Source organism: Maniola hyperantus, chromosome 13 (assembly GCF_902806685.2).
Source record: "Maniola hyperantus chromosome 13, iAphHyp1.2, whole genome shotgun sequence".
Taxonomy (NCBI): domain Eukaryota; kingdom Metazoa; phylum Arthropoda; class Insecta; order Lepidoptera; family Nymphalidae; genus Maniola; species Maniola hyperantus.
The window spans coordinates 151,274-163,829 of NC_048548.1; the positions used below are offsets into that span (position 1 = coordinate 151,274).

The following is a 12,556-nucleotide window of genomic DNA, read 5'->3' on the forward strand; positions in this document are numbered from 1 at the left end:
GCGAAGCCACGTGGAGCAGGTGGACATCACACACATCGCAGCAATGTGGCAGCACATCTCTGGTGGACAAACAGCCCCAAGCACTGCTTTGTATACTCTTATGAAGATCGTTACCTGTCGTTACAGAGAAGTACGTGGTGAACACGTCTGGCGGCGCGCTGGTGTCGCTGCCCGACGAGGAGCTGCAGGCCGCCAACCTGCTGCTGCATCAGCACGAGCCTTACTACGCGTGAGTTCTTATGTCGACTTGACGATTCCACGAGCTGACAACAAGAGCAAGGAGCGCCCACCGACACGACACGACGTCCGCTTCACGGGAGACAGTACATCGACCTTTAGAAGGAGGTAGCAGATCTGTAGAGCGTTGCCTCTGTCGTTGACACCGACAAAACATCATATAGGTATGAGTGACAGAGACAACGCTCTACGAAACCGAAATGTCCAGATGTCCAGTATATCTTGCCGGCCACGACTAGTTAAAACAGACGTTTTGGTTGCGACGTGAACGTGCCCTGTGTCTGTCACCTGCGGCCTCTGACTTGCCGTTACCGAGACGGTCAAGTGGCGTGACGTCAAGCACGTAGATGGTTGCTTGACTCAAGAATTTTGACTGTTTACAAAGTTTGCTTGATGCTTGAGTCAAGCATTTTGACTGTTTACAAAGTTTGCTTGATGCTTGAGTCAAGCATTTACGTGCTTGACGCGTGATTGATGCGATTTTATATTTTGTGTTTGAGATATGAAAAAGTAGCGTTGGCTTGATCGAGCTGCTTGACGGTCGCATCAAGCAGCTCGCTGGTGCGCGGTAGTGACAGTTGGCTCGTTGCAGCGGCTACGGCGGCGACGAGGGCTGCGGCGCGCTCGGCGGCGAGCTCGTGATCGAGGAGGCGCCCGACGACCCGCCGCACAAGCGCGCCAAGCACCACCACGTACGTACGCTGTAACCAAGCACTGTGCTACGGAACTGTGACTGTGTAATGCTAACCGTACTGTCTGACCGCCAGGTGTCGGACATGGACGACCGGCGCGCGTATTGACGCGGCTAAACACATCCAACACACAAGTGTGCCGACTGCCGACCGACCAACGCCGCTATGTGAAACTCACTCATTTCAGGAGGAACTACCTTTGTTGAATCAACTGCTTTACGTTTACAACAAAATGACGTCGCTAAACGTCCTCTCTGCGCTTGTAACATCCGCTATGTGTAATTATTTTAGCATTTTCGTTTTTATTGTCACGTAGTTAAAAGGCGCATTTGCATGCAGACACGTGTGTGCTAAGACATTACTTTTTAGCTTTGTGATTTTGATCTTAAAGAAAATTTTATCAAAAAAAATGTAATTAGAGTTAGAGAATAGTCTCCAGAGCTTGTGATGAGGATGCTGCGACCGGATACACCATCCACACAGCATCGCTGCGCGTGCACAATGCACATATCCGCTGTGTGGAAGATCACACACACACACACACACATTGTTGAGCTAACAAACATGATAAATAACGCACAATGCACATGCACCTTTTAAAACGGAATAAAATGGCCGAAACTTAAAAAAATCACTGCGTAGATTTTGCATGCGCAGCGACGATACCATATGTACCACCCAGATAGCAGTGGCGTGCAAAGTATATAAGCTTAAAAGCTCAGCATACCCTGGCTTACTCTGGTAAAGCTCTGGCATTTTGAATCTACAAATGATTGGAATCTTTTTTTTAAATAATTGAAAATTCGTCAAATAGCTCGCCGCGCCTTGCAATAAAATCATAGCACTATCACAGTCACGAACCACGGCCGCGGTCGGTGTAAGCTTAGCCGATGAACCTTGAGTGAACGCCATCTATCGGTATTCGGTACTACTATCAGTCCTCTCCCATGACGCGGACGACGAGACGCGTCATCAGAAGCAAAATCCAGTTGTGCTTTTACTCACACATCCACGCTTACACGTATAGTAATATTACGCAACTCTAAGGTCTAGATGTGTGAGACATTTCTCCTAGAACTTGTTAATGTGTGCGTCAAATGACCCTAAATGACCCCTTTTTGACGGGCGAAATAAGCACGACTTCTGTCCAATCACAAGAGAGTTCAATACCGCGCGGAGTTTAAATTCGTAAGTACATGTAAGCATTTGAGTTTTTAATCTATTACAATCAAAATAAGTAGCTATATTTATTATAATTCTATACTTTTTCAATTTAATTAATTTATTGATATTATTTTCCATAAATTTGAGTACGGTTTAGATTCTAAGATAAAGCTTGCCAGTTTATGTTTCGAACGTAAATTCAAATAAATAAACCAAAACTAGTCCTATTTAAAAGAATAAAAGATTTAAAAGCATTATGCCCTTTTATTGATAATTGCAATAGTTCTTTAATAATTAAATACTATTTCTTGCAAAATAAATAATAGCTTTTATGAATAATTCAATTTTTAAGGAGATTTTTGGTATATTTTGGCATAAAAATCTCAAACTTTAATTACCTACTCCATCTTGTTTTGTTTCCAATCGTTCAATGTGCAGTGTTTTGTTTTATTTTGGTGAAAAATAGAGTTTTTGTGGATATAACTACGTGAAGTAAATGAAATCCAGTTCGTTTTGTGATTTTAAAAGTTTGTATAAAGGTTTATTTATAGAATACTTATTACTTATTTGGAAAATGGAAGTTTATTCATGTGAAGTTTGTGATGGCGCTGTGTGTTTGTTTACAAAAGGTACTTAGACATAACTTTGTTTCTTTTCCCTTTAACGTAAAATTAGATATTATTCGCAAAGGAATATGTGTATCACTGTTACAATTATCACAAAAAAAGTGATAAAGTATCAGTCACTTATTTGGATGTTTGAGGTGGTTCTTTAGGCATGCGGCGCGGCGAGCGCTTCCTTGTAAATTGTATTGTACCTAACATCAGCTGATTTTGGCGAGTAGCAAGTAGGTATGTGCTTTTATGTTATTATTTTTTTATAGTAGTCATCATCATGATCATGATCAACCCATCGCCGGCTCACTACAGAGCACGGGTCTCCTCTCAGAGTGAGAAGGGTTTGGCCATAGTCTACCACGCTGGCCAAGTGCGGATTGGTAGACTTCACACACCTTTAAGAACATTATAGAGAACTCTCAGGCATGCAGGTTTCCTCACGATGTTTTCCTTCACCGTTAAAGCGAGTGATATTTAATTACCTACTTAAAACGCACATAACTCCGAAAAGTAAGAGGTGCGTGCCCGGGATCGAACCCCCGGCCTCCGATTAGAAGGCGGACGTCCTAACAAATAGACTATCACAGCTTATAGTAGTATGTACCATCAATCTTTTTTTTTTAATTTTTAATTTTTAAAAAAAAATTTTTTTTTTTTTTTTTTTTTTCGATGTTATTCCCCATGCATACCCGGGGCTCCGGGCCTGTGCACGCCACTGCCAGATAGGTGAAACACACAACTTAAACTTAAACAAGGTTAAACGCGCAGATGACATCATCGGCGAGCGACGATGTGACGTCATTCCGTTGGGGATTATTTACGTCTCAAATATACATATTATTTTTTTAATTGTAAGAATAATCTCAAGATTTGTAATGAGTGATATAGCTTGGTTGACTTTCTGTTTGTAAATTACAATAATTAATATTATTTAGCGAAACTATCGACAGGCGCGTCGCACCCCCCGCCCCCGCCCCCGCCCCGCGGCGGGGTGACAGCAAATTGACATTTGAAACCCCTTTGATTTGACAGTTTGACAGTGAACTTTACGATAAGGTGGTAAGAGTAAAGTGTGAAGTTGTCGTTGGGAGCGGAGTTTCGTTTTACGCTGAGTAAGACATATTGCGTTGTTTTTCCTTTAGTTTTAAGTTTCAATTTGTTGGTGACGTCACCACGATGTCCAGTAAGCGTTATTATTATATTTTAATTTTTCCTTGTATATGTGTGTTGGACTTTGTACAGTTGCGGACTTCCAAAATATTATATTTTCTTAATATTGGGACTACAACTATTATTTGACATACTTCAAGGTCTTGGGAGTTTGTGAGGTCATTGTGAGCTGCCCATGTAGGGTCAGATAACATTTATTTATTGCAAATAAGATTAAATGATATTTGCAACTGCAAAAATCATTAAATTGTATGGAACTATCAGTGCAGTTGCACTGATATAGTTCCACACAATTTAAACGTGCGCTTTTGTTTGTGCACAAAATCATTGACTTATTACTTCGTATGGACAAACAAAATGGCACCTCAGTGACGTCTGGATTTCAAACGGGTCGTTCATTAGTATCTAAGAGGTGGCGCTGATTTATTTGGGTCCAAAATTGTTAAAAAATTTTGTTCGCTTGGGCATATCTTGTCATTTATATAAATGGCACAAAAATTGGTTTTTTTTTTGGTTCCGTGGCAAAGGGTAGGGATATATCATGACCTCACACGTCACATAGAAGAGGGCTCAAATAACTGAGGTGATAATATATTCAGAAAAACATATTTTTAACATGTCAAACTAATGTCAGACTTTGAGAAACTGTCAAACAAATACAGGAAGGAGTCAAAATGTGTAACAATTGAAGTGTGTCGAAGCGGGCAGTCCCTCAATACATGAACTTTGCTAATTGAAATTTTAAATGCAATATTTTATTTGATTAGTTTAGAAATGGCGAAACTATACTTGTATAGTATAGATTACGTTGGAGTGTCGCTCTACAGTTGTACACACAGTGTACTGTGTATACAATCTGGCAAACTGCCGCTGCACCAAACCAGTACATTAAGGTATGATTCCGAACCACGCTGCACGCAGCAGTGCTGTCACCAGCTGTCACAGTGCTGTCGCGGTACTACTGGTCCCCATACATATAACCTTATATGACATTACATTTAGAACTGCAGCAATGTAGCGGAACATTGCTGCCTAGCTCGGAATGTAATGTCATATAAGCTTATAGAGATTGTATGGGGACCAGTAGTGCCGCGACAGCACTGTGACAGCTGGTGACAGCACTGCTGCGTGCAGCGTGGTTCGGAATCACACCTTAATTATAAATTGCAAAATTAAAGCTACTATAATGAATTTGGATTCGTTAACGTAACCAAATTGTACACTTACTTAGAACTCGATTTGATCAATAAATACATTTTGGACCGCTAACTGAACATGTTTAATTGACAGATCGCAACCACGACCGAAAATCTGGCTATATTTTGACCGACTTCCAAAAGAAGGTAGTTCTCAATTCAGCCCGTTATTTTTCATGTATGTAAGTACTCCGATTTCTGAGATTTCTGGACCGATTTGTGAATATACGATTTTTGTACGATAAGATTATACCTGCTGTAAAATAACTACAGTACGCGGCCGAAAGTGGTGTACATCGACCTTTATGAAATGATTGATTTGTTCTACAAACCTGACATGACATCAACATGACCTTTAGAAGGAAATAGCAAATTTGTAGAGCACTGCCTCTGTCGTTGAGATCGACAAAACGTGTCATTACTTTCGGCCACATGCTGTACCTTAAATGATTGCCGGTCAATATGCCGGCTTCTCCGCCTTCATTAGAAGCTACGGACTCGGACGGACCTCTGAAGTCTGAACCAGGGTTCGGTTCCCGTGCGTAACCTACACTTGACAAGACACGTGACGTCGAATGTGTTCCGTGGTTGGACAAAAACTTGACGGACTTTTCTATTAAAAACCTTGCTTTTGAAAGTTTTTAACGAACATTTCTACGAAATAGTACGAAATGAAGGGAAAGACAAGAAAATATACGAATTTTGAACGAAGTACAATATTTACATTAATTAATATTCGTCTAATAGGAGAAATGTTAAAAAAAAGAAATACTTAAATGTAATAAGTAATTCTGTTTTGTATTTTGCATAGTTGAAATTTTCGATACAACATTTTGATTAATATTATCGAAAGCTATAAAAGTAAATAATTGTAATAGTAAAACCAGCGTGTCACACCTTCAGTGCGCCGAATCCCACTTCTGATCACACCTTCAGTGCGCCGAATCCCACTTCTGATCACACCTTCAGTGCGCCGAATCCCACTTCTGATCACACCTTCAGTGCGCCGAATCCCGCTTCTGATTTTATAATTTTACACAAAGTCATTATCGAATTATAACGAATACTTTGACCAAATAATATCGGTTATGATTTAGTCAACTATGATATTTATATATCAAATAATATCGGTTTAGTTTAAAGTCTGAATAAATAAATAACTTGATATATTGCTGAAGGTGCGAAATTCGTGTGGATGTTTCCAGTAGTTCGTCGTTTGTGACTATTTACATATTAACTAAACTTCAAAGTTCAAGTATGTAGTACAATTTACAATTTTTCAATGTAATTTATAGAGTTGCAAATAAAAAGTATTAAAATGATAAGTTGAAGTGTGAATACCGAGAATTGCCTCTAAAATATAAAATACATTAATTCCTGACTAACTACTCCTCCGTTTCTCCTTATCTTGAAGAAAATGCAAACAAATAGCTTGTCGCTGGTGCGGAGGTACATACGACCTTGTTGCCGCGAACTGATGAAGTCCAGAAGGTGTAAAGCGCCAAACAAACCGCGTCGCTTACGCGTTTCTGCGATGTGTGCCCCAGATACTACGTCAACCGCGGTTGTTTGGCGACTCTCGTGTGACGATCACAGTCACTATAGTACATAAACCTGCGACGTTTGTCATTGACGAATCTCCATGGGCGTGAGCTGTCACAGGTATCAAGTATGTTTAATGAACTGTAAATTGTAATACCATGAATTCAGCCAATCACGACAATTGCGATTGTAATAATGGTTTTTACACGTTTTGGAATCGATCGTCTTCTAGTGATAATGACAGTACCTTCGGTACGCAAATGTGATTTGTTTGTCACCGAAATGTGAACTTTATCATTCTAAGCAACAAACACAATTATCGGTATTTTATTAAGTATTTAAATAGTATGGATATTATTGTATGATTTATTTTAACAAAAAATATTTTGACGAAAAAGAATATGCGTTTTATCGCGAACTTGGCTACATGTAGCTTTACAATTCACACGGCATTGACTCGCAATAGATACGTGTAAATAAATACCTTTATAGTGTTTAAGCTTCGATCTAAGTCTTATTTTTAAAGCAAAAATCGATCAAATTAGTTTAGTTCCCACATACACTAACATTTGCAAAATCAATTAGTGTCCTAACTCGGCGTTGCACAAATCTTGAACACATCGGCCGCGGCACGATATAGTGTATGCCATTCGTATCGTATCGTATCGTATCCATGGACAAGTGAATTGCTCAGTCTAGTCTCGGTAGGTTTTAGTGCAGGCGAATAATTAGCACTAATTGATTATCCATATAGAGAGAGAGCCAGCGAGTGCCAGACCTTTGTCATTGTATAAAAACTGAAAGTCTCTCTGTGTATTGTTAACACCTTTATTAGCTGTTGTCTCCCAAAGGCACCATCATGATGCAAACTTCGTGGTAGCTGATAGTTCCTCCCTGTGTCAGGGACCTACGCAGAGAAACTTTCAGCTTTTATAAAATAACGAAGGTCTGACACGCGCTGGCTCTAAGTCCAATAGTGATGTTTGCAAAAGGATTAAAATGTAGATGTTTTCACTATTTTGACGCTTCGGTCTGACCTCAAATTAAACAATACAATATGTCACAGTATACCTAATGTCGGATGCAATATATAATATTGTATCGAATGTTTAACTCAGCATAGTTTATAGATGCTGCGACGTTGACATAGTTAACTACAATGTTTAACTCTGTTACAGTAAAAGTTTTCTCATTTTCGTCACATCCATACTCTAAGACGAGTTGCAATGCGTCGTCCGTATACCTAGGTCTCCTCGTCATGCGTGCAGCTCGACGGTTCGCAGAGTCTGTAGTGGATGCTGTTCTACTTCAGATTTGTGTTGTCTATGAGACTCGCTCGTCGAACATGCTTGTGGAGTTTAAGGGCGTTTGTGCACTCATCCGTGAAATCACGGATTCCGTAAACATACGAATCGAATGAGTGCGTACTCGTATTTGTATGACGGCCACTTGTAAGAGTCACGGATACGGATGCGTGCACAAACGTGCGGGCCCGTGACGTGACGTGAGGTACAATTTAACGGAGCGGATAATATTTTTGTTAAATAAAGTTTATCAATTCTGTTTCGATGTAAAAATATTATATTATAGGCTTAATTAAATATTAATTAAATAATATTATTATAGATAATAAATAATATTTGTAAACTAATGATTACTTTAGCGGTATGTTATATTATAATATACATATTATATTATAGTAATATAGTACGATAAATATTTAGCGAAGACCACGCAATGAGTAAACAAGCTTGGATTCGATTATCGTGTAAGTTAGCATTTAATTTGTGAAATATAGGAGGCTTCAGGATGTGTTTGTATTTGCGTAGCGCTCCCGAATAGTTCGCTCCAAACCGGCCTAGCCGAGACGAGGGGTTGGATAACTAATGAATATATATTTGTTTTGTGTGTACGTTAGATATATATATGTTTGCCCTTTAGTGTCTTAAACGGCTGGACCGATTATGATAGAGTTAGGTCGATGCTGTTTGTCATTATGTGGTATAAGAATTTGGTTGCGTGTGTGTGTGCGTGTGTGAATGTGTGCGTGGGCGGCGGTGTAATATTGAGAGTTGTGAAGTTTTCCTTTAAGGTTAAAATGTTTTAAGTTTCATCCAAATAGGTCCAGTAAGTTTTATTGTGACGAATTGTATCGAGTAAAGCAACGCTAAAGACAAGGGTGTACAATGTACCTAGCGAGGTACAAGCTAGGTAGAGCTACGTGCGATGGACACGACGCGCGACGTGCAGGCTTGCTGCACGACGCGCGACGCGCGACGGACCGCGCGGGGTTGTTACAACTTATGTTTTTATGTTTCCACTTTTCCGCTTTGAATAAAACCAGTCTAAAGTAATAATTTTCTACAAATTATAATAAAAATTTATCTTTTTAAGTCAATGATTTTTATGTTAAAATATTGTAATTTTTTCCGTACATTTTCTAATAAACAGCTGAAATATGTTACGAAATAATTTATAATATTTAATTTAAGCTTATTTTGCAATAGGTAACGTTTTGTTCGAGACTACTTGATATGACGTAGATACATAATGTTTGTCTGTGTGTCAATGATTTGTATGTTTTAACAACTATCTCAAAGTCGTCATGTGTCAAGTGTCACGGATTGGGTGACAATCGGTTTATGTGAGTTGTACCTAAGGCATTCAAAATGCTTTAGGTACACGATGGCAGACGATTCTTATACCAATATAAACTTTAACGCTATACAAATGAGATCCATATTGAAATGGCCCAGTCGTCGGGGTGAAACACGTAGTTTATGTGCTAAGTAAATACAATTGTTGTGTATGTTGATGCATGTTGCAGCACACACAGACACACACACACATTACGTAGGTGTATTGTGTATTGTTTATGTAAAACGTGTATCGTAAGAGTATAATATTTGTTTTGAGATGCAAAAATTACATTTCATAAACTTTTCTCCCCTATCCTCAATAATGAAGTCAGTCAGTCAGTTGATCGCGACGAGCGACGTCAACTAAGTATTATAAAAAATAATTATTTTCTATCTCGCTCATTTGAATTTGAAAGGAAAAAGATAATTGCCCTTTGAAGCTTGTTCGTCGAGCATGCGTGTGCCTGTGTATGTGTGTATGTGTGTATGTGTGTGTGTGAATGTGCGTCGTGAGGCTGTTCGCGTCTGATTTATTATTGACAAATTTTAAGAAATAAACGTATTTTATCTCCTTTTTGTTTGGTTTTATTTTTTCATCACGGTCCTTCACACTCGGTCGACGCGCGACGGCGGCGAGCGCATGAGTGTGAACAAGACAAGGTGGGACAAGGGGCCATTGTCTTTCATTTCGTTATGCGATGCAGTTCTTGAGTTGTTATGTTAGCAATCTATGTTGTCCTTCGCGGACAATATGTCCTTCGTCTGCGCTGACCGCCGACCGCCGACCTGTCTAAGAAGACGTTGATTTAGGCCACGATAAACGATTTTCCCCGGAATTTTTAAAGACTGACAACAGTGATTCTATAAGGGTTCCGTTTTTCCTTTTGAGGTACGGAACCCTAAAAACTTAAATGGACTAGAAGAGTTTAATTTGATTAAGTATTTATTATAATGTTAGGCAACCCCCCGGCCCCCGCCCCCGCGGGCTGCCTCGACAGCTGAAGGTAAACATCGTGAGGAAATCTGCATACCCGAGATATCCATCATGTTCTAAAAGTGTGAAGTCTGCCAATCTGCTTTAGGCCAACACGGTGGACTATGGCCTAAACCCTAATGAGTTGAGATGAACTTATGCTTTGTTGTAGATAAATAGTGTAGTGTAGTAAAAGAGGCCATTGTTATATAATAGGTAGGCGGCACGTGCTAGCTACATAAATAGATTAGGGTTGGTATTATATATATATATATATATATATATATATATACATATATTATATATATATATACATATATTATATATATATATACATATATTATATATATAAGTTTTTTGCAATAAGAACGTTCATTTCACATGAGCTCAGAATATATATAAAAAAATGATATTTATAATAGTAGGTAGGTACTAACGACATGAGTGGCAACGATTTTCAAAAAGCTTTGAACTTATAGTTTATCCATCTATTCCATCTAATATTTATAATATTATCCAACTTATATTTTGCTTTCTAGAAACCTACCTTAGCTATTTGTGTGTGTGTTATAGGTAGGTATTATACTAGGGCGCGAGATTACGAAGGGGCGCAGGTGATCATGTAGAGTTCTACCTAATTATCCCTAGTACCTACTAAGTAATATTATCTTGGACTGACCGAAACTAAAGTATCATGACGTCATGTTCTTCACTCGTTCACATAAATAAATATAATCTACAATTACCTACCAGCTATGCAATGAGACGATTCCTCGTTTTCTCGAAGTTTGTCAAATCATCAATCAATACTTATAATAAAACTGTAACAGGTCAAATTCTGTACATTGAAGATATTTTGAAATTTTTTTTTCGAGGGCACTCTATAATCGATACTGAACCCAAAACTAATTTTTTTCATTTTCACGCTGAAACTACTGAATGGATTCCAATGAAACTTGGTACGATTTGAGGTCATACTATGAGGAAGAATATAGGATACTTTTTATCCCGAAATTCAGCATGGTTCCCGTAGGAGAGGGGATGAAAGTTAAAATCTGAGTTGTAATTCATTAACGCGTAGTCCGATTTCATTCATTATTTTTTTGTTAGAAAGGGGATATTTTAAAGATTGTTCTGTAAATATTTCAAGGTCATCGGTTTTTAACCGACTGTCAAAAAGGAGGTGGTTCTTTTTTCTACATCGATTCTTTCGAGGTTTCTGGACCGATTTGCAATTTTTTTTTTTAAATCAACACAAAAAGTTTTCGTGGTGGTCACATAAAAAATTCTGGATTCAACTCTTTAATCCTGATGCTGCAGGGTTACTGCCCGCCTGAGTTATCAAGATTCAGGAAGTGTTCATAGTGAATTCATATTGTAGGTACCAAGCAACGACTTTATTCTCAGACTTCAAGTCTCAACTCCTCAACCCTGATGATGTAGGGTACAGCACTCCTAAACTATAATGTTTCAGGAACTGCGGATGATGCAAAATTAATTTAGGTACCAAGCATAGGCTACATCATTGAACTTCGGATCCTAACTCCCCAATCCTGATGCTGCAAAGTACTAAAGTCCTAAATCGTGGGGATTTTAGAATTTCTGATAGTGAATTGATATTTTAGGTATCAAGCAACGGCTTCACGATGACACTCCCAGTCCGAAATACTCCACCCGAGCGAAGCCGGGGTGGGTCAGCTAGTGTAGAATATGGCTGTTAGAGGAGCGCCTGTTATGAGGTGCTTGCCTGTATAGAGGGCGCTCTCGACATTTAATCCGCCTCTGTTTACAAGAAATATAAATTAAATTATCCACAGACCTATAGATAAATATTTTAGCGTTTAAACTACCGCGAGTGATTTCCATTATAAATACTATCCGTCCCCCCGTAAAGGACCCCGGATGGGTTCGAAACTAGTCGGGCTAACGTCGACTACACACGTGAGTAAGCCGGGACGGATAGTATTTATAGATAAATACTTAAAATACAGCTATCTAGCATTCATAATTAAATGTAGGTAATTATAGATGTTAGATAATATATTTCCAAGAAATATAAACTTTTAATTAAGTAGGTAACATTTAATTGGTAAACATCCTGCTAATTCGTTTAATTAAAGATCCTTAGGTTATCGTGCAAAAAACAAATTCCAATGACGTAGGCACGACGGTAAAAATCATTTTTTTCAAGATAAGCTATAAGAAACTACCTATTAGTGCAAACATTACGTACACTACTATTTATTTATCTCAAACTACGTGTTAACCCGGGTAGGTCATCGGGAATACAACATCACAGAGTAGGTAGGTATGTTACAATAATATT

The 12,556-nt window shown here is 38.6% G+C and overlaps 1 protein-coding gene across 1 annotated transcript in view; it reads left to right on the forward strand.

Moving 5' to 3' along the window:
• FoxK (forkhead box K) overlaps positions 1 to 1,941 on the forward strand; it is a 34,209-nt gene extending 32,268 nt beyond the window's left edge. The window contains exons 10-12 of the mRNA XM_034974866.2: positions 127 to 229; positions 830 to 929; positions 1,005 to 1,941. Coding sequence (XP_034830757.1) covers positions 127 to 229; positions 830 to 929; positions 1,005 to 1,037 — 236 coding nt within the window. The 3' untranslated portion in view covers positions 1,038 to 1,941. The remainder of the gene's footprint in view (positions 1 to 126; positions 230 to 829; positions 930 to 1,004) is intronic.
• Positions 1,942 to 12,556: the final 10,615 nt, after the last annotated feature.